The sequence below is a fragment of the Thalassophryne amazonica genome, chromosome 1 (genome assembly GCF_902500255.1).
Source record: "Thalassophryne amazonica chromosome 1, fThaAma1.1, whole genome shotgun sequence".
Classification (NCBI taxonomy): Eukaryota; Metazoa; Chordata; class Actinopteri; order Batrachoidiformes; family Batrachoididae; genus Thalassophryne; species Thalassophryne amazonica.
Window position 1 is genome coordinate 101,133,643 of NC_047103.1, and position 23,679 is coordinate 101,157,321.

General features: G+C 43.9%; 1 protein-coding gene across 1 annotated transcript in view; it reads left to right on the forward strand.

Annotated features, from left to right (window-relative positions):
- The window catches only part of LOC117512783 (E3 ubiquitin-protein ligase HECW1), a 521,859-nt gene that overhangs the window by 184,279 nt on the left and 313,901 nt on the right, over positions 1 to 23,679 (forward strand). The window contains exon 6 of the mRNA XM_034173001.1: positions 11,252 to 11,421. Coding sequence (XP_034028892.1) covers positions 11,252 to 11,421 — 170 coding nt within the window. The remainder of the gene's footprint in view (positions 1 to 11,251; positions 11,422 to 23,679) is intronic.

The following is a 23,679-nucleotide window of genomic DNA, read 5'->3' on the forward strand; positions in this document are numbered from 1 at the left end:
CTTCGTTCAACCAGCTGAATGTTTTCACACAGTGCAGAAGCCGGTTTGTGAGCGCTGCTGCTGCTGCTGCTACTGCATTCAAGTACCTTCAGAAATTACAGGGCAAACTCAGCCTGTTTGCTTGGATTTTTTTATCTGGGTGTGGGGGTCAGCTTGACTGGGCTCAGGCACCTTATATAGGGAAGAATTAATCTTTTGTGTGGATACAATTAATTATTTTGACACAAGCAACTGCTGAATTTGAAACAACAAAAAAGTTGTGTAATTTCCCACGGTACTTGAACGCAGCGGCAGCGAGAGCAACAGCTGCTGCGTGCGCTTATTATTTTTTATTAAATATAACAATATGAGTGTAGGAATGACAATCCAGCCCTTATGTACATATGGCAACTGCTCTGATATATTCAATCATCTTTACACTTACATTTATTCCGTTTTGACAGTTTCTCTTATAAATCAATATATATGGCTTAGTAACGTAATACAGTGATAGAGCAGTGACCACGGCACGCCAATTTTTTTTTTTTTATTAGAGCAAGACGGAGTGCGCAGCGTGTCAACAGACAGTGAGGATTCTGATGATGAAGGAGATGATCCCTCTTTCGTTCTTGATGAGGAACCAGAGCAGGTGGTCCACCGACGTGCACTCAGATCTCCACAGCTTCTGTTTACAGTTTCTCCAGGAGTCAGGCGCTATGAGCTCCGTGCCAGCACCGAGTCCTGGAATTCAGAGATGCAGATACGCACTGCTCCAGCTGTGGCTCCAGGCACATTTCATTTAAAGCATTGAGATTGTTAGCTTCTGTTTTGTTTAATTCCTCTTTCATCCCTTTTGCGTTCTTCCTTTGCAGGCTATTCGGTGATAAACTCCTTTGTCCACCTTTTATCAACGAATTGTGACTTTTTTGCTTTTTTCCCTTCGTTCAGGAATCACTGTATGCCATGTGACTGGGCCATTAACCCTTTACCTACTGAGGCTATAAATGGACGATTGGTTATAATTTCTTATTATAGCAATCAAATTAAGAAATAATGTTCTATGTTTGTGTGCTTTGGTACCCTTTTCCAAGAGTACCTGAATTTCAATTATATTACACCTGATTAACTATTTATACACATTATTTGTAGGTTTTAGCATTTAAAATGAGAAAAAACACAAAAACGAACTTGATTTTTTTTTCATTTTTTTTGTGAAAAATGATTGTTATGTAAAGGAAGTTTGGATTTCACATTTTTAACAGTAAGCTGTAAGTGTTTACAATCAAAATAATTAATTTTGTGTGTCTAGAACTCAGAAACAGCGCAGAAACAGTGCAAAAGTAAACATTTTGCAAGGCGAAAATATGAAAAAAGTAACCAATTTTAAAGTGCAGAACCAAACAATATGAATAACTACAAACAAAGTGCAAAACTATATATAAATATATCAATTATCTGTATTATTAAAATGTGTAATAAATCACTCATTTGATCTCTCATTTTGTGCAAAATTATACAATATGAATAAAACAATAAAGTGTCAAACTATATACAAATATATAACCAAGAATCAAAATTAGATCTAAACTACATCAGTCCATTGTCAGTTTGGTACTGTTTGTAACAGTTTCTGTCTGGCTGAAGACAGAGGCCAGTTTTACAAAGTTTGCACATCCAACAGGTTGACCTCTTGCACACCTTGCAAGAACGCCGCCCCTTTGTGGATCGCTGGCAAGCTGCGTTTCTGCTTGTTGGCACCGGGCAGTGGCTTGTGGCTGATGGAGCCATCACACCCACACAAACACGCACACACACCTTCACAAATGACACTAACACCCTGCCTTTTCCTCAAAAATGATTACATTTATGTTTGCTGTCTGTCTCTGTACTTTTCTGTCACTTTTGCGCTCTTTTTCATACTTTTCCCTCGTTTCAAAAGTCACCGAACACACTTTACCATAATATATGCAACATATAGCATACTGTTGGAAAGCACGGGTTCTTGGCTTGCTGTCAGTGTTGAAAATTTTCAGATTGAGGGCTTACATGAGAACTTACGGTAATGAGAATCAGTCACTAGTGTGAAACGTCCGTGTTTTTCCTCTGTGTTATGACGTCACAGGCTTACGTTTACCGTAATACACCATATATCATTGGAAAGCCCTTGGTGTTAGCTTAACAATGCACTTTGAATCATTCGGATAGGACAAACTATGATGGAGTTACGGTAAAAAAAAATACGCATATGGAAAATATGGCGTGAGCGCCATCGCCGTAGATAAAGGGTTAATTGAGTGACAGTTTACCCAGTGCAAATGATGATACTGTTGTGTGTATGAATGTGGTGGTGTGTGTGGTGGTATGTGGTGTTGTGGTGTGTGTGGTGACATGTGGTGTTGTGGTGTGTGTCAGGGTGGCGTATGGTGTTGTGTGTGTGGTGACGTGGTGTTGTGGTGTGTGTCAGGGTGGCGTATGGTGTTGTGGTGTGTGTCATGGTGGCATGTGGTGTTGTGGTGTGTGTGGTGACGTGTGGTGTTGTGGTGTGTGTCAGGGAGGCGTATGGTGTTATGGTGTGTGTCATGTTGGCATGTGGTGTTGAGGTGTGTCACGTCTGTCACTGGAGTCATGACTGTCCTTGGAGTGAGTGGCTGGACTGAAAGGGTATCTGAAGTAAAAAACAAAACAAAAAAAATAACAGGAGTAAGTCTTGGGGATCAGGAGAGCACAAAAAGGCCATGGGATTGTCGATGAACAGGGGGACAGGTCTTTGGATGAAAGTGATCTGATGCGGTGGAGGTCTGGGTATGCAGTCATTACGTCAGGTTCAGCGTTCTATTGAATCCAAAACGGTGTCTTGTTCCATCTGGTCTGTACTGTCGACATCTCATCTCATCATCTACACTCTAAAAAAGGAACTGTTGTCTCAGCAAGAAAAATTGATGTAACAATTTGGATAGATTTTTTTAAGTTATTCCAACTCAGGTATTTCAACTTTAAACTGAGTTAATGCCACAAGACTTCTTTAGTTAAGTTAAAATAACTTAAAAAAATCTATGCAAATTGTTATATCGCTTTTTCTCGTTGAGGCAGTGGTTCATTTTTTGGAGTGTAGATACAGCTCATGGATCTGGAAAAACCCTTCTGCAGTGTTATGTAAGTCTAGGGCCTCAGAGTCCTCCACTGGATCCAAGATCCGGTCCCACTCTGCATCCGACAGAAAGCCGTCTTCAGAAATGGAGCAATTGTTGTTGAGCAATCAGTTTCCGGCAATGTGGGTTTACCCGGCAGGTAGTCCTGGGACACCGCACCCAGTCCAGGAGTCTACTCACCGCAAATAGCATATCTAGTTTGTATAAATCTGGGGGAAAAAAATCAAATACCCAGTGGTTCTCCTCAACCAATCCCTCGCCTGATCCAAAAGACCATAATGCTTGCCAGGGGTATTACTGCTATGGAAGCAGTTAAAAAGCTGGTTCAAAAAAAATTTATCTTGAGTGCCCCCAGGTCTTTTGTAGGAATGTCAATGGCCGAGATGAACTGGCCGGAGGGCTGACTCCTAACTTCCATAGCGTCTGACCTCTGATGGTGAAGTCCATATATCCTAAAGTATTTCTCTGGGTCACATGCCCAGCCTGGGAGACTGTCCTGGTCAAAAGGACCCTCCAATGCAAATAAGTGTGGGAAGAACTCAAACACTCACACGTATGTATCCAGTAAACCCAAGTCTGATCCAAAAAAAATCACTGTTTTTGTCCAGAGTATAGCAGTAGTGCTAACAGTTAAATAGCAGTCTGAATTTTTCATCAAAGACTGTAAAAGCCACTGAGACAGGGTAGCTGCCTGTGAGGTTCATAATTATTGCCCAGTTGTTTCTGTTAGGTTTTACATAATGTCTGATTGAACCCCAAAATGCAAGCAGCAAGACACAGGAGGTAAGTGCAAAAAACAGATGATTTAATATCCAAATAACAACCAAAAACCCCAAACACTGACAAGAAGTGAGACATGGGAAAAAAGGTCCAAAACACACAAAACAAAGTCTAAACTAAGTCACAAGGAAATGAATCAACAAACACTGAAGCAAAAGTCAAACTCTGAATATTCACAAGAAGCAGGAAGTACTGTGAAACAACTGGCAAATAAATAAGAACAGAGGTGTGGCTTAAAAGCAAAAAGAACTGATAAGTAAATGAAAGACAGGTGTGTGAAAAAGTCAAAGGTCAGAAGACAACAGGAAAGTGGTAAAAAAAACAACAGTTTGGAAGGTGTGTAAGGGATAAAACATAATACTTAAACCTGAAGAAAGATGTCAAAAACCACAGAACCAAAACATAAATGCAAGTACACAAAAGTAAAAACAACCATGGAACTCAAAAGTAAAAAGTGTAACATCAGAGAAAACTCACAAGAACAACAAACATACAAAGAGGCAACTGACAGGGTTTTTCTCTATATTGTCAATATATGTATTATCAAATATTGGTGTCTTCACTTTGATGTGCTCTCTGTGGTCGTATCTTTGATTCTGTTCTCTGTTTTTCATGTGTGCGTGTGTGCATGTGTGAGAGTTCATATGCCATTGTTCCTTTGGATGATTGCTTAGTGTCAAAAGCAATCATATACGCTGAATGGTTCAGGTGAGCAGATGATCTTTGACCATCCGGTGTGCGGATTGTTTTTCTGGAATGTCGGACTGGTTGGCTGGGGTCGTGATTGACTGATCGCAGATGTGTACTTTTGATTGGTGGTTCGGCCTTGGGGAGGAGCATTGTGGCTGGATTCAAGGACTGGATATTGTTGTGGGGGGGTTGGGAGACTGGGGGCTCAAGAGCCGTGGCAGTTTTCGTATCAATGTAGGACCGGACTGTGTCTTTCCATTGTTTTGGGATGGTGTCACCCCTGTGTGCTGTATGTAACGATATTCAGTAGGGGGAGGGGCAGGTGGGCGGGGCCTTTGGGACGGACGACAGTTCTTTCTGAAGGAGCTTCTCATTTGTCCTCTTCTGTACAGGACAAAGAAATTCAGTGTCTCTTGCGTGATCATTCCTGTGTGTGTAACCTTTTCAGGTCTAACTCTGAACAACCCTGACACAATCATATAACAAGGTACAAAAACCAAATACTAAGTCAAGAACAGAAAAGCAACATGGAGCTCAACATAGAATAAAAGTGCTACAGTAGAAAAATTAACATGAAGATGAACACATTAAAGGTGACAATAATAACAATAATCAAAGTACATAAAGAACTGAACACTAACCAAAGACTAAATCAAGAAATACAAGCACATAATCAATGTGGAACCAAACCGAAAACAGAGTGCAAACCAGGAGGCCACAGGGGAAACATAAGTCTGGGAACTCGGAACAAGCGAGACAAAACATAGACAGTGGAGAGATAGACCCGAGACAAAGACAGAGGATGACCCACAAAGAGGACACACCTGGTTGGCAGACCATGACAGGGGTCAGGAGATGGAACACAAGACACAGACATAAATGCACGACAAAGAGGACTCACACACACACACACACACACACACACACACAAAACATCCCCCCCTCCCCAAGGATGGCTCACCTGGCCAAAAGACCCCCCCAAACACAATACGGAGAAAAACACTGCATGACCGGGACCAAAACCACAAACCCAAACAAAGACACCAAGAAAAACCCAAGAACCCAACAAATCCTAAACCTAGGTGGGACCAGGTGGCCGCAATGATGAGATCACTGACAAACAACCCCGCAACACCAAAACGACAATTGTGCAAGAAAACACGGTCAAACATTTGGCCCAGGGGCCAGTAGAAACCAAAGTATAAGTCCAGTGGCCAGTCCTGTGACCAGCTGGAGCCAAAGGCAAAGTCTTGGGATTGACCGTATGGTTGCCCGGGACTCCTCACAATGTCTGGAGGGCGACCATGCAGCCGCCAGCAGTCCAGCACAGTGTAGGGAGGACGGCCGTGCAGCCAGCTGGAGTCGACTGCAGCATCCAGAGGGCAACCATGCAGTCAGCACGAGTCCACCGCAAAGTCAGGAGCATGGCCAGACGGCTGACTGGAGTCACCTCTGCTGAGGGTAGATGATTGGATAACCCACAGAGTTCGACTCCGCACGTGGCCGAGGTGGAACTCTGTGGGCCATCCGATCATCAACCCTCTGCTGAGGAGGATCTCTGTGGGCCATCCAGCTATCCGCCTGTGGCTGAATTGGAAATCTGTGGGCCATCCAGCCATCCACCCAGGGAGAAGGGCCTTAATCAGGGAGGTGACCAAGAACCCGATGATCACGCCAATCAGGCCTGTATGGTAGAATTGCCAGACGGCAGCCACTCCGTAGCAAAGTGTATAGGGCAGCCAAAAGGCACCTGAAGGAGTCTTAGACCATGAGAAACAAAATTCTCTGGTCTCATGACACAAAGATTGAAGTCTTTGGCATGAATGCCTGGCATCATCTGTGGAGGAAACAGGAACCATCCTTGCAGTGAAGCATAGTGGTGGCAGCATCATGCTGTGGGGATGTTTTTCAGTGGCAAGAACTGGGAGACGAGTCAGGATTGTGGGAAAGATGAATGCAGCAATGTACAGAGACACCCTGGATGAAAACCTGGTCCAGAGTGCGCTTGACCTCAGACTGGGGTGTCAGTTCAGTTTTCAGCAGGACAATAACCCTGCACACTGCAAAGACATCAAAGAAGTGGCTTCAGGACAACTCTGTGAATGTCCTTTAGTGACTCAGCCAGAGCCTAGACCTAAATCTGATTGAACATCTCTGAAGAGATCTGAAAATGGTTGTGTACCAACATTCCCCATCCAACCTGATGGAGCTTGAGAGGTGCTGCAAAGAGCAATGGACCAAACTGCCCAAAGATAGGTGCACCAAGCTTGTGGCATCATATTCAAGAAGACATGAGGCTGTAATTTCTTCCAAAGGTGTATCAACAAAATATTAAGCAAAGGGTGTGAATACTTATATGCAGTGGTTGGCACGGTTACGCTAATCCACTAACCACTGATTATCAAAGCTAATGTTTTGTTATCAGATTAGCTTTTCAGATAACTTTGAAAACCATCAGTGGACCAATTAGCGCCCAATAAATTTAGTTCCAATAATTTTTAGACCACTAACATATTTTTGCAGGCATAGTGAATGAAGCTTAATAGTTAAAAACATTTGTGAAATCTGAAAGCAAAGATTATAGTGCCTGCCTCTTACGTTTTGTAGCAGACAGACAGCTGTGAGTGGTACAGCTCTATCCTCTGCAGGCAGAGGAGAGCCGACTACCAGAGAGAAAGAAAGAGGGAGGGAAATAAAATTCACACCATACAGACTCACCGGCATATCACACAAGTCATGCACAAGCAGATGTGTTTTTTCTTATGGTTAAAGTTTTAAACAAACTAATTCTGGAAAAGTTATTGAAATTAATGTCATGTCTGTCGTTTTACAAAGTGAAAATATCAGCTATATGTTTTAGTTTTAAAGTAATGCACTAATTTTGAAGGTTTTAGTGTTTAGACACACATGCCGCAATGCATTATGGGTAAATTGGTTTCCTGACATGAGTGGTTGGTTGGTCGGTATAACACACAACTTACTGAAATGTGTGGTGGGTTTTACAAATAAATCTGTATTTGTAAATATGTAATTTTTTTTCATTTGAAAAAAAGGCAATTTGAAAACTGAAAATTTGGTTTGTTAAGTGGATTCAGCACTTTTAGCGAATGTGTGGTGGCAATTGTATTCACACTGCCATATGGCAGTGTTCATGGCAGTATGAATAGCATTTTCCACCACATATTATTTAGGTATTCTTGTGTTGTTTTCTCTCATTTTCTTGTGCTCTATTGTAGCATTTTCTTCAGTTCCCACATATTTGTATGTGGAGTCTACAGACAAATCCTCAATGTAGCTCCCTTCATCCAGCTCTATGTTTTCTGTTTTTCTCTTTTTTCCTTTTTTGATTGTGCATTTTGAGCATTTATCCAGTCCAAATTCCATACCAATTTCTTTGGAGAACTTATGGGCTGCTTCCACGAGCCGACTGAGTCCCTTTTTTGTGTTGGCATAGATTTTTAAATCATCCATGAACAGCAGAGTTTTTGATTTTTCCTTCCTCTTTCTCTACTTAAGTCATACCGATAAGTCATGCTCCTTCAGGATCTTGTTAAGCGGGTCTATGGTTAAGCAGAATAAAAGTGGCGAGAGGCTGTGGCTGGAATATTCCTCTCGGAACTTGTAAGTTTGGATTATTATTTGTCCCTCTGTGTGGTTTAGGGTGATGGTGGTGTACCACTTGTTCATTTGTGCCCTCAGGAAAGATCTTATTTCCTCAATGATGTTTTAGAGTTCGAAGCACCCCATGATCCAGGAGTGTGGCACGCTTTCAAATGCCTTTTGCAATTAATCCATGCCATGCTGAGGTTTCTCCTCTTTTTTTTTTTTTTTTTTTTTTGCAGTTCTCCATGATAGCTTTGTTTATCAGTAATTTGTCTTTAGCTCCTATTCTTTTTCTGAAACAACCTTTCTGTTCATTTTCCAGGTAGCCACCAGTGTCAAGATGTTCATAAATAGCCAATTCCTTGGCTTGTGTTCCCAGTCGTTAGCCAGTCTGGTGTGTCCTCTTCTCTATTCAGTATTTTTGTGAAAGCCACGGCATAATGGTGGTGCAATGCTGTCAGTCTTTTCAGCCAAAAATTGGGGATTTAATCGATGCCAAGTGCCTTGAATTTTACTGTATTCACTCATTTTCTTTAGAACAGCTAAATGCTTTTCTTCTTGCTTGCCGCTCCTTTTGTTGCTCTGAGTTGTTCATGTGACCAGATGTGTTTCCATATTTAGAGCCTTTGTCATAACTGTCATCATTCTCAGTTCCAGAACTGTCTGAACTCCTGCCACTGGTATCTGATTGTAAATGACTGTTTGGACCTGAGTTGCTTGCTGGTTGTGGTCCTCCATCAGGTTCTGCTGTCAGTGTTCTGTGTACAGATGAGCTGCTGGCAACAGGCTCAGCCTCTGTGCTCTCATCACTTCGGCTTTGATGAAGCTGTGATGACTGATTTTTCATCATCGTTTTCACTCTTCACTGGGATGGCAGTGAAACCAAACTTGGTGAGATCTGCCTCCTCCAGCTGCTGAAACTGCTCTCCCTGCTGACACAGCTTCTCTTCTTTAATGTCTTCCTGGTCAAAACTCAGATTCCATTCCTGGTGTTGAGAGTTTCTTCTTTCATCACCAACAACAGCTGAATGTCTCTTTTGTTCTCTTTTAAATGACACATTTCTTCTTCCTGGTCTGTGATCATTCCTTCATCAGCAGGTGTTAGCTGTAGTTTCAACATGTCCCTCAGCTGCTGGACATCAGACATGTTTGTAGAAAGACCTCCTCTGGATCAGCGAACTTCAGGGTTGAAAACAGCATCCAGCACATTGACTAGTTTCTTCTCTTCTTTAAATCCACTCATTTCTTCTTGCTGCTCTGCGATGTGTTTGTTTTTACCAACACAAATATCTCAGCATTAGCAGCAGTTAGCCGTTGTTTTAACAACCTTCTCAGTTGTTCCATCTTTTCACCCTAACTTGCCTTTTCTTCTTCTTCTGGTTTGCTGTCGATCTTTGTGCTTCTGAAGCTCTTCAAAAAAAATATATTCGAGGATCGCAAAGTGAAGTTTGAGACATGCATTGGGACATGTGTGTCTAAATGCTAAAACCTTCAAAATTAAAAAATTAAAATCAAAACATATAGCTGATATTTTCACTTTATAAAATGACAGATGTGACATTAATTTCAATAACTTGTCCAGAATTAGTTTGTTTAAAATTTTAATCATAAGTCAAAAGTGTCTGCCTGTACATGATTTGTGTGATATGCCGGCGAGTCAGTATGGTGTGAAGAGAAATTATACGAGGTCTGTTAGAAAAGTATCCGACCTTATTATTTTTTTTCAAAAACTATATGGATTTGAATCACGTGTGATTACATCAGACATGCTTGAACCCTCGTGGGCATGCGAGAGTTTTTTCACGCCTGTCGGTTACGTCATTCGCCTGTGGGCAGTCTTTGAATGAGGAGTGGCCCACCCTCTCGTTGTTTTTTTCATTGTTTAGGAATGGCTCAGAGACTGCTGCTTTGTTTGATCAAAGTTTATTCAAAAACTGTAAGGCACAACTGAGTGGACACCATTCGATAAATTCAGCTGGTTTTCGGTAAAAATTTTAACAGCTGATGAGAGATTTTGGTCTGTAAGTGTCGCTTTAAGGACGGCCCATGGCGCCTGACGGCGATCTGCGCTCCGAGGCGGCGTCATATCGCTGTTTCAAGCTGAAAACCTCCACATTTCAGGCTCTGTTCACGCAGGTTGATGTCAGAGAACAGAGAAGTTTCAGAAGAGGTCGGCATGAGGAGTTTATTCCACTGTTAAAGGAGATTTTGTAATGAAAGAATGTGCGGGCAGATTCGCATTTCTCGAATAGTGTCCACTCGGATATCCCTCACAGGTCCTGAAAAAGTTTTGATAAAGCAATGCGCGCCATCTCCAGCAGCATCTCAGACAAAGGATTTCAGCCGAGAGAGCTGGACCAGTGCTCACTCAAAGCCTGCCCACAGGCGAATGACGTCACTGACGCGTGAAAAAACTCATGCATGCACACGAGGGTTCAAGCATGTCTGGTGAAATCGCACGTGATTCAAATCCATATAGTTTTTTTTTTTATTATAAAACTGCCGGTTAGTTTTCTAATACACCTTGTATTTTTTTTCCCCTCCCTCTTCCTTTAGCTCTTCTCTTTCCGTTCTTTATGGTCGCCAGTTCTCTTTTGCTTAAAGAAGGCTGATCTGAGAAGCGCTGGGTCGTTGTTGTGTCAGTAGCTGCTAGTGTACTGAAGTCAATACTGAAAGTTATCAGTTTAGCTTTTATCTGTAACTTCCGCTAATTTTTTTTTTAGGGGTTTACCGGTTTGGTTTTATAAACGTTAACTTTTCAGTTAGCGGATTAACTGTTATCGAAGCTAACTTTATGGTTAGCTGTGCCACCACTGCTTATTTGTGATACCATAGTTTTTCATTTTAATAAATTTGCAAAAAACTTTTTTCATGTTGTCATGATGGGGTGCTGTGAGTAGAATTTTGAGGGGAAAAAATGGATTCACTTCATTTTGGAATAAGGCTGTAACATAACAAAATGTGGAAAAAGTGAAGTGCTATGAATACTTTCTGGATACACTGTATTTCATGTAAGTGTTTCCTCTGTCCTTTCAAATCTCTCTGTTCAGAAATCCAAGCAGTTGGTTTGAAGAAGGGAATGTTTTTCAACCCTGACCCCTACCTGAAGCTGTCAATCCAGCCAGGAAAGCACAGCATCTTTCCCTCACTACCACACCATGGGCAAGAAAAACGGTCCGTAGTAGTCTGCAACACAGTTAACCCACAATGGAGCACAGAGGTACACACACACACACACACACACACACACACACACACACACACACACACACACACACACACACACACACAGACATACAGTAGTGTTCAGAATAATAGTAGTGTTCAGAATAATAGTAGTGCTATGTGACTAAAAAGATTAATCCAGGTTTTGAGTATACTATTTCTTATTGTTACATGGGAAACAAGGTACCAGTAGATTCAGTAGATTCTCACAAATCCACCAAGACCAAGCATTCATAATATGCACACTCTTAAGGCTATGAAATTGGGCTATTAGTAAAAAAAAAGTAGAAAAGGGGGTGTTCACAATAATAGTAGTGTGGCATTCAGTCAGTGAGTTCGTCAATGTTGTGGAACAAACAGGTGAATCAGGTGTCCCCTATTTAAGGATGAAGCCAGCACCTGTTGAACATGCTTTTGAAAGCTTGAGGAAAATGGGATGTTCAAGACATGGTTCAGAAGAACAGCATAGTTTGATTAAAAAGTTGATTGGAGAGGGGAAAACTTATACGCAGGTGCAAAAAATTATAGGCTGTTCATCTACAATGATCTCCAATGCTTTAAAATGGACAGAAAAAGCAGAGACGCGTGGAAGAAAATGGAAAACAACCATCAAAAAGGATAGAAGAATAACCAGAATGGCAAAGGCTCACCCATTGATCAGCTCCAGGATGATCAAAGACAGTCTGGAGTTACCTGTAAGTGCTGTGACAGTTAGAAGATGCCTGTGTGTGAAGCTAATTTATTTGCAAGAATTCCCCGCAAAGTCCCTCTGTTAAATAAAAGACGTGCAGAAGAGGTTACAATTTGCCAAAGAACACATCAACTGGCCTAAAGAGAAATGGAGGAATATTTTGTGGACTGATGAGAGTAAAATTGTTCTTTTTGGGTCCAAGGGCCGCAGACAGTTTGTGAGACGACCCCCAAACTCTGAATTCAAGCCACAGTTCACAGTGAAGACAGTGAAGCATGGTGATGCAAGCATCATGATATGGGCATGTTTCTCCTACTTTGGTGTTGGGCCTATATATCGCATACCAGGTATCATGGATCAGTTTGGATATGTCAAAATACTTGAAGAGGTTATGTTGCCTTATGCTGAAGAGGACATGCCCTTGAAATGGGTGTTTCAACAAGACAGTGTCCCCAAGCACACTAGTAAATGTGCAAAATCTTGGTTCCAAACCAAATCAATTTTATTTATATAGCTCCAAATCACAACAACGGTTGCCTCAAGGCGCTTTATATTGCAAGGCAAAAGCCATACAATAATCACAGAAAAACCCCAATGGTCAAAACGACCCCCTATGAGCAAGCACTTGGCGACAGTGGGAAGGAAAAACTCCCTTTTAACAGGAAGAAACCTCCAGCAGAACCAGGCTCAGGGAGGGGCAGTCTTCTGCTGGGACTGGTTGGGGCTGAGGGGAGAGAATCAGGAAAAAGACATGCTGTGGAGGGGAGCAGAGATCAATCACTAATGATTAAATGCAGAGTGGTGCATACAGAGCAAAAAGAGAAAGAAACACTCAGTACATCATGGGAACCAACAAAAAATTAATGCCTCGCAGATGTGAAGAAATCATGAAAAACTGTGGTTATACAATTAAATACTGGTTTAGTGATTCACAGGATTTGCTAAAAAAGCAGTTTGAACATAACTGTTGTGTGGGCCGCTGAAGAGGAGGTACTGCTGGCCCACCACCACAAGATGGCGCCCTGCTTGAAGTGCGGGCTTCAAGCACGAGAGGGCGTCAGAGCGACCAGGAGGGACAGCTGTCACTCATCATCCGTACCATCACCACCACCATAAAGGCCGGACTGCAACTCCACCTCCCCGCCGAGAAATCAGCTACCATTCAGGTAATTTCTCTGCTGAACCTTATACGAGCATTAGTCTGATCTCTTTTGCAGCCGTTTTCCTGGGACGGATTCCTTCTCTGCTGAGTTGGCGTTTGGTGTGGACTGCGACGGCTTCACCTCCCACCCCACCCAGATAAGTGGTTGTCTCAGGAGCTGCACGAGTGTGTGATTCGGAGGTGGAGGTTCTCCCTCCTAACTAAACACTGACTGTGGGATTACTGAGTGTGCGAACTCACACTCATCAGTACTGTCTCTGTTCTCTGCCAGCAGTACCGGGTCTGACTGCTGAAGACAGTGGCCACCTGGGGCGCAGGGCTTGGCGGCTCCGGTGTTCTTCAGCTCCGTTGGTGGTGGAAGCTGTGTGGGATCCGGCTCTTCTCTCGCCAGACGTCTTCTATCGTCGAGCCTGCTCACACGTCACCTTGTGTATAATTGACATTCCACCATATTGTTATTGTCTGTACTTTGTTGTGCGATTCACAACATTAAATTGTTACTTTTTGGCTTATCCATTGTCCGTTCATTAACGCCCCCTGTTGTGGGTCCCTGTCACGACACTTTCACAACAATAACAGTTTTGAGTTTGTAGCATCAACAGCAGATGCTACTATTATTGTGAACACCCCCTTTTCTACTTTTTTTTTTACTAATAGCCCAATTTCATAGTCTTAAGAGAGTGCATATCATGAATGCTTGGTCTTGTTGGATTTGTGGGAATCTACTGAATCTACTGGTACCTTGTTTCCCATGTAACAATAGAAAATATACTCAAAACCTGGATTAATCTTTTTAGTCACATAGCACTACTATTATTCTGAACATTACCGTACATTGAGCTGTGCTACGTAGTTAATTTTCAGCAACATTAAATAAAAGTGTCTACAGTAGTGGGCACCAAACTTTTCTAAGGTGAGTTCACTCACACATCAGACAACAGAGCAGATAGGTCAGTGGGATATTGTTTGGATTCACAGGCACCTGCCTATATGAAATAAAACCCCATACAGAAGATGAAATGCTGACAATTAACTATATACGAGATCTGTTAGAAAAGTATCCGACCTTTTTATTTTTTTCAAAAACCATATGGATTTGAATCATGTGTGATTGCATCAGCCAAGCTTGAACATTCGTGCGCATGCCCCCGCTCACACAAGACCGCCCGCAGCTGCTGAGAGCGCGCCGCGCTCCGAGCGCCGATCGACAGGCTGAATCACCCAGATCATTTCCAACGTGCCAGAACATGTCCTGTGAGGCTTCATCATGGCGTTGCTTTGTGCAATGCGGCACCGCTGCGACGCACAGAATTCCTCCGCTCCTCTTTCCATCACAAAAACTCCTGTAACAATGGAATGTGCCGTTCATTATTCAAACTGGACGCTGTGTTTTATCCGGGACGTCCTCTGACTAGCACAGGAATTGCGGAAGACATGGACATCAGCACTTTTTCGGCACATTGAGACAGACGTGCGGAGGAATTCCGCGCATCGCGGTGGAGCTGCATGGCGCAAAGCAACGCCGTGATGAAGCCTCACAGGACATGTTCTGGCATGTCCAGGCTCATCCACAATTTCTCGGTTAGTCACATGACTGAAAACCCACCGACAGCCGTCTGAAAGCCATCTCAAAGCCTTCCTGTGAGACCAACACGGAGGTGGTTTTGTGCCGCATCCGTCCGCTTTTCTTTCCATGAAAAAAACTCCTGTAACAGTGGAACGTGCCGAAAAAGTACTGATGTCCACGTCTCCTGCCATTTTTGTGTAAATCAGACGGCGTCCCGGATCAACAAAGCCTTCACGTTGGAAATGATCTGGTTGTTTCAGCGGGGTTTGAGCCTGTCGATCGGCGCTCGGAGCGCGGCGCGCTCTCAGCAGCTGCGGGCGGTCTTTAAATCGGCTGGAGCACTCCTTAATCTGTGTAATCCCCATAAAATCGTCCCTCAAAGCCATTTGAATTTTCCAAATGGTTACCACCTGGAGGTCTCTCACAGTTTCTGGAAAAAATTGATGCAGCAAAGCTTCAAATCATTCAGACATTTATTCGCAATAAAAATCCAACGAGAGGGGTGCACCACTGCTCACACAAAGCCTGCTCACAGGCGAATGATGCAACCGACAGGCGTGAAAAAACTCACGCATGCGCACGAAGGTTCAAGCTTGGCTGATGCAATCACACGTGATTCAAATCCATATGGTTTTTGAAAAAAATAAAAAGGTCGGATACTTTTCTAACAGACCTCGTATTTACTGTCAAAGTATCAATCAATCAATCAATTTTTTTATATAGCGCCAAATCACAACAAACAGTTGCCCCAAGGCGCTTTATATTGTAAGGCAAGGCCATACAATAATTATGTAAAACCCCAACGGTCAAAACGACCCCCTGTGAGCAAGCACTATAGTGAGCAATATCACAGTAGTTGATTATGAACAATGTAATGCAGTGCAATGTTTTGAACCAGTTGTTGCAAAAATCATCTTTGCAATCAACATGCCAATTTTACCCAAATATGAAACAGATTCAACACACAAAAATGGAAGCTTCAAGCCTTAAATATAAAAGTAGGTAGCAAAAGCAAAAGAGGAAGAAGAAAAAATAAAGTACTCCGTGGACGTGCAGAAAGTTATGTCCTCATCAGTGTCACCGTGACACTGACAGTCTGGTCTCAGTATATCATGACCTGTTTGATTTAGGAGAGTCACCGACAGTCTCTGTCACATCACCCTCAATAGTGGAGCAGATAACTATAACAGTTGTTCATTTCTGGAAACAAGCACCAAAACTGGCACACATAAACCTTAGACATTAATCTTTTGTAAAAGCACATTAGCCACCTAAATTTTCAATAGGCAGCCAGGTAGGGGTCAATTGAAGAATTACACGGGTCAAAATTTAAAAATGCTCCAATCATGTTGAAAACTGTACCACATTATTTGTCTGATCATGAAGATTCCAAAAGGGTATAGTTTGGACTATCTATGACTGAATATTATGGAGTTATGGGCAGTGGTGGTCCTAGAGTGATTTACTCCCCGGGCGAAACCCCCTGCGTGCCCCCCCCCCCCCCCCCCCCCCCGCGCACACTAACATGGCCACCACCTCCACCCCACCACCCATGAAAACACTAACTTCGTCCAGAACACCCACAATCCCACAAATGAACTCACAACAGCTATTTTCAAGAACAAATTTCTGGTTTTAATGACTACTGCAATAACAAACACAAAGAAATTGGCACAGTCTAATGTGTCGTCATCCATGGACTTATCTGCAATGATCATCTCAGAAGTTTGCAGGAGGGCTTTATAATTGTTTGCCACAGTGCTCACTATCCGTGATGTGAAATTCCATCGAGTAGGAGCATTTCTGGGCAACCTTGAGCAGCCTGCAGACTCAAGAAACGACATCCTCTTTGTGGATTTTGAGAAAAATGTGGCAAACCCAGAGAGTGATGCAAAAAATATTCTGCACTCAGATAAGCATTTAGCCCCCTGAGACAGAACCAGATTCAGTCTGTGTGCATAGCAATGCACAAACATTGCACTGGGGGCTGTTGCTTTAACTTTGGCCTGCAAACCATTGAGAGCTGAAGCCATAACAGCAGCCACGGCTTCTTCATAAGGAAGACTATCAAATGGCCTCACCAAAATCCGGTCCACAACATTCAAATTGTCTGCCATCATGTGCAGCTTGCTACCTAGCTAGCTCGCTAGCTGGGACTGGCGCGAGGCTAGTGTGAAGTTTGTCCGCCTGTGAGTGCTTTGTGACGGTGGAGGAGCTCAGCAGCACCCGCTGCTCGGTAGGGACAGAAACTGCGATAGAAGTCAGAAAGAGTGATAGAAGTCAGTCTCCAAACACAAGCAGCTACAAAAAAACCCCACCAGAAATAGAAGCTCGATTTGTCGCTAGTCGTTTTTAACAAAGAAAATGCTGCTAAGAGGATTAGGAAAGTCTCCGGTTCAACTCAGAACAGAATGAAAATGCTCCCACGGATGTTTACACCAAACGATCGCTGATTCGCTCATTTCGCTGTCAATCAAAAAGGGATTCAGCCTCAGACAGATCATCCAATCATCATGCAGAAGCTGAGCGTCCGAGGCCAGCCCACTGCCCCATAGACCCCCAGACACGCTGAGTGTCCGATGGCGGGACCCCCCCCCCCCCCCCCCCGTCAGGACAACCTCCCCACCCGATTTTTTTTTTTTTTTTTTGGACAGGTTTTTTTTTTTCTTTGACCTTTTTTTCTCTTTTTTTTTTTTTCCCGCACGGTCGTGCCGCCCGCCCCCCCCCCGCGATGCCGCCCCTGGCGGCTGCCCGGTCGGCTCGCCTCCAGGACCGCCCCTGGTTATGGGGTAAAAACTGCAAGAATGCTGACAAAGGTCAATTTCAGTTTGTACAGGGGTCAAAAGTTAAAGTTGCTCCAATTTTGTTAAAAAGTTGTGCAAATTATTGGTTGCGTTGATAGGATTAACAAATTGAATAGTTTTGACTGTGTTGAATGCTTGGTCTGTAAGGTAAAGGTCAAACAATGTGGTCGTCCATTGGATTCTATGGCATGTGACATATAGGTAACATGACAACTAAGCCGCGTAACATGACAACTAAGCATGATACATGGTGCAAACTTTTCCTTTTTAAAACCTTATTAAATCAACCAATAATTTGTATCATGTTTTGCAATAATTGTAGCAGCTTTAATTTCTGAACCTGTACAAATTGAAATTGACCTTTGTCGCCATTCTTGCTGTTTTATCTCATAACTCCATAACATTCAGTCATAGATAGTCCAAACTATACCTTTTTGGAATAGTTATGATCAGACACATAATGTGGTATAGCTTTCAATATGATTGGAACATTTTTTTAATTTTGACCCCTGTGCAATTCTTCATTGACCCCTATTTGGCCCTCGATTGAAAATTCAAATGGCTAATGTTATTTGTCTCAAATATATACCAAAAAGTATATATTGGTGCCTGTAACCAGATTTGAACAATTCCTCTGCAAATGTTCTGTTATCTGCTGCACTACAAGAATACAGTTGTGGACTTTGTGGGGAAAAAGTTGCAGTCACATGTATGACTTGTGTGAAAAACACTCATGCACACATATGCATTCTGGTGGCAAAACTGTTGTGTTGCTAATAGGGCTGGGTATTGATTGAAATTTCAAGAATCGATTTGACTCAGATTCTTAAGAATTCAGAATCAATTATTTCGATTCGATTTAATTTTATTTGAAACAATCTCGATTTGGGTTATTGTTATTAAAATTATTTTTTGAACTGATACCTGATTGTCTAGTTATAATATTAATAACTATAATAATCTATTTATATACAGTGGGGCCAAAAAGTATTTCGTCGGCCCCTGATTGTGCAAGTTCTCCTACTTAGAAAGATGAGAGAGGTCTGTAATTTTCACACATCAATTATGAAAGAGGTACACTTCAATTATGACAGACAAAATGAGAAAAAAAATCCAGAAAATCACATTGTAGGATTTTTAAAGAATTTATTTGTAAATTATGGTGGAAAATAAGTATTTGGTCACCCACCAAATTTCTGGCTCTCACAGACCTGTAACTTCTTTAAGAAGCTCTTCTGTCCTCCACCTGTAACCTGTATTAATGGCATCTGTTGGAACTCGTTATCTGTATTAAAAGACACTTGTCCACAGCCTCAAACAGTCAGACTCCAAACTCAACCATGGCCAAGACCAAAGAGCTGTCGAAGGACACCAGAAGGAAAACTGTAGCTGTACTCCAGGCTGGGAAGAGTGAATCTACAATAGTCAAGTTGGTGTGAATAAATCAACTGTGGGAGCAATTGTAAGAAAATGGAAGACATACAAGACCACTCATAATCTTCCTCAATCTGAGCTCCATGCAAGATCTCATCATGCAAAATGATCTTGAGAGCGGTGAATCCCAGAACTACACAGAGGGACCTGATGAATGACCTGCAGAGAGCTGGGAACAAAGTAACAAAGGCGTGTCCCCCTGCTTAAGCCAGTACGTGTCCAGGCTGTCTGAAGTTTGCCAGAGAGCACATGGATGATCCAGAAGAGGATTGGGAGAATATCATGTGGTCAGATGAAACCATAATAGAACTTTTTGGTAAAAACTCAACTCATCGTGTTTGGAGGAAGAAGAATGCTGAGTTGCATCCCAAGAACACTATACCTACTGTGAAGCATGGGGGTGGAAACATCATGCTTTGGGGCTGTTTTTCTGCTAAAGGGGACAGGATGACTGATCCGTGTTAAGGGAAGAATGAACGTGGCCATGTATCGTGAGATTTTAAGGCAAAACCTCCTTCCATCAGTGAGAGTGAGCTACTCAAGATGGCGGCGTCAGGTACGGCAGGGGCAGCTGCAGCCGTCTTCATTCATATACTGCTCATGAGTAATTTTGTCTACTCCGACCCCTGTCGAAAACTGATTGATTATTACTCTCACGGAAAAATATTGCCATCTTTCAACATGCAAATGACAATCCAAGCAAACAAACATTTCGGATTCGGCAAGTTCACCCTGGCTACCACTTTCATCTTTCCTCATCTCTACGGCCAGTTCTCAACACAGACCAAAACTGCTCTAAAACCACAACAAACCATCGGACTTATCATTGCCATCTGCCTCCTGTTATCCGGGGACATCCACCAGTGTCCCGGTCCGCTCTGCCGCCCAGCAGAGGACAGCCATGCCAACACCACCGCTAACAGGAGCAACAACAATAACCTACAGGTATTCTCACTTTGTTCATCCTACTCAGCATTGCATCAACCTCACCTCCATTCCTCTGTCCTTCCTATGAGTGCTGCTCTGGTGTCCAGGACGGGTGAGGCGATCGGCGAGATGAAGCCACTGGGGTCTGGGAGCGACACCTCTACCTGGGGCAGACCATGCACGCTAGCCCTGCTGCACTCACACGCCGGGCCTGCACATCCCGCCCAGACGGCTCTGCTGAACGCCAAGGAAAGGAGGCTCCACCACCATCATCCTCAATCCGGCTACAAATCGCCCACATCTAAGAGACATGAGGAATATTCCACTGGCCAGCCCGCACCATGACCTCTTCACCGACTGCATCTCCGCGGCACACATTCAACGCGTCATTGGCAACGACGTCATCAGAACACGACCAGCACGATGACAAATAAAGGGAAACAGGGAAAACGTGGAGTGGATTTCCGCCTGCTCCGAACTTTGCCAAGATGCAAGAACATCTCCAAGATAAGAATAACACTCTTCAATTCCCAGTCACTCACAAATAAAACCAGCCTAATATTTTAACATATTCTCGACAAACAACTACATATTGTTATGGATTAGACGCAGATTGAGGAGCGGTCCAGTATCTGACTGAACCCAGCATGAAATAATCAGAAGCAGTTCCAAAAAGAAAACACCTTTATTTTTCTCCCTTTGTGTTATACATGAAATACTAAATAATTATAGTTCTGGTGAGGTGAAAAGGCGGCGCGCTCTCTCAGCGTCTCAACAGTCGGAGTCCGAACGTTCAGGACTCAGGAGTTCCGCCAACACCCCCCCCAGGTGACTTTCCCAGACTGTACTCTGCGAAGGAGGAACAGAGATGAGATTATTCAACACTTATTACTACGAAATATTGTTTAGAGGCAAACTTATCAGCTACCCGTTTAGGTGTGGTTTCAAACTTAGTTCAAAAGAGGCTGCTGCTCACAGCTAGTGGAGGATCATTAATCCGCACGCCACTGCCATGAGGAGCACGCCAAACAATTTCCACCAATAATTACTTATAGCTGCGTATAAACGCCAATTTACATTCACGGATAAACTTTTCAGAATATTCACTTCTGTCGTGTGCTGACACGTTTGCCTCTCACCGTCGTCCTCCTTCACAGGCGCGATGTCAGACTCTGAAACGGCCCTCAGTGTCCCCACACGGTCGTCACAAGGTCGTATTCTCTGGCCATCTTATCCAACTCACTGCTGGTTTAAATGTAGTTCTTCATCACTACATTGGTACCAGCTGGAAGTTCTCAGATCTGCACGTGAACATCACAGGTGTCGTGGATTGTCCTGATAGAGAGCCACACGAGAATGCAACAGGTGCAGCCAGTCATCGTAACAGAGGAGAGAGACTCTTCTGCAGCACATTTTCCTCAGAGAACAGCCCCAAATCACCTGGGAAGGAAAATAAACACAAAACAACCCAACCTTGTCCAGTGAAACCCCCCCCAACACACAACAGTACCCCCCGTCAACGGGAAGCCTCCCGGCGACCGCACAAGCCAGACCCAAAAACCACCCCACACATCAAAGGCCAAAGCAGAAGGAGGGCAGAGATCACAGCAGGCAGCAAAGCCGGGAGATGTGGCAGAAAGGCTGGCCGGCATCAAAACAAAAAAAAAACATCCCGAAACAACCCCAAACACAAAAACAAAACACAAAAAAAAGGCCCCTAGCATCCCCCCCAGAGAGTACCACAAACATACCTCAGGGAAGCACACCGGGGTAAACACAAAAGAAAAACACAATACCCAACCCAACACCCCCCCCAGAGGACCGTCCCATCAAACCCTGGGGAGGAACAAAAAACACACAAACCCAAAAACCCCAACAAAAACCCCCCAACACACTAGAACACAGGTCAAAGGAAAAGACAAACAACGCCCTCCCCTAACATGTGGAGCCCGACTTCCCCCAGGGGACCTCATCGTCAACCCCAGGAGCAACGACCACGGCAGGAGCCATCCAGGAATCCCCAGGCATACACGGGAGCCTTAACGTCCCCCAGAGGACCGTCCCATCAAACCCCAGGAGACACCCCCACAACCCAGGAATCCCACCCCAGCCCAACACGGCCGGTCGGCCCCACAGTCAACCTCCCCCCCAGAGGACCGTCCCATCAAACCCCGGGGGGAAACGGGAGGAAACAAAAACCCCAAACCCCCAGGGATTTCCAAAAACCACCCCAGGAGCAAACAAAAACTACAGAAAGCCCCATTGACCTCCCCAGCACCCCGAAAAACCCTCTAGGTCCATCGGGAAAAACGTCATGGCAATCGGCACAGGACCACTAAGCCGGAGAAGCCAATACGAAAAATACAACCCAGCTCCACCCCCAAGGGCAGGGGAAAACTGGCAAGACAGCCTGTGTTGACCCCCCGACTATACTCCAGCCTACCGGGAGGGGTGGGCAGCGGAAAAGGCGTACGGCACTGATCGGCCCCACCGCTCCGACTGGAGTATATCCCCACTGCCCGACACCTCAGCAATGCCAATGGCGAATGGTCAGAGGCACGCTGAGGCTGGAGAGGAACCGGGAAACAACTAAATCTAAGAAAAGAACCCTGGACCCCCCCCCCCAGGTGCAGAAGTCCTCATGGGAATGCCCAGCAACCAACCTGCACCACCTCACAACACCAAAGACGAACGGCCAGAAGTGTGTGAGGCTGGGGTTAGGGGACAGGGAAATAAAAAACAACAAAATAAAATGACCCATTCTGCCAACAAAAATTAAATAACTATAAACAATAAAAAAACAAAAACACACGCTTACCTGAGTCCAAACGAACTCCGACCAGCCAGCCTGTTCACCCCACCAGAACTACCTCAAGTGCTATACACAAAACCTGGTTTACAAAAACTCCCATTTATATCCCACAAAAATGTCCATAAAACACCTGGAGCCATGTTATGATGCTGTCTCCTGACGCTCGTTTGACCGGGGCAATATGGCTGTTCTGACCCTTTCAAGTTGCATTGGCTCGTCCACTAGAGGAGCTAGAGGTCCCGTTGGAGGAGTCTCAGAGGAACGAAGAAGAGGCGGTCCGGACTTATGTCGGGGAAAACCCCGAGACAAAACACCCCGCTCGGACGCTCGCCCTCTCTCTCGTCCACGCTCCTTAATCCGATCGTCTAGACGAATAACCAAGGATATTAACTCATCTAAATCCTTCGGTTCGTCACGGATGGCTAGCTCATCTTTCAGGGAGTCATTCAACCCGTCTACAAACACCCCCCTCAAAGCAGCAGCGTTCCAACCAGACTGAGCGGAAAAGATTCGAAAATCCACAGAATAATCAGCTGCGCTTCGTCGCCCCTGTCGGAGGTTCAGCAATCGCTGAACCACGGCATTTGTTTTCATCTCCAGGTGCTTCTGGACTTTCTCCTGAAATGGAACTGCTTCTGCCGTTGGGTCCATATTGGTTTGGCCGGAGAATTCTGTTATGGATTAGACGCGGATTGAGGAGCAGTCCAGTATCTGACTGAACCCAGCATGAAATAATCAGAAGCAGTTCCAAAAAGAAAACACCTTTATTTTTCTCCCTTTGTGCTATACATGAAATACTAAATAATTATAGTTGTGGTGAGGTGAAAAGGCGGCGCGCTCTCTCAGCGTCTCAACA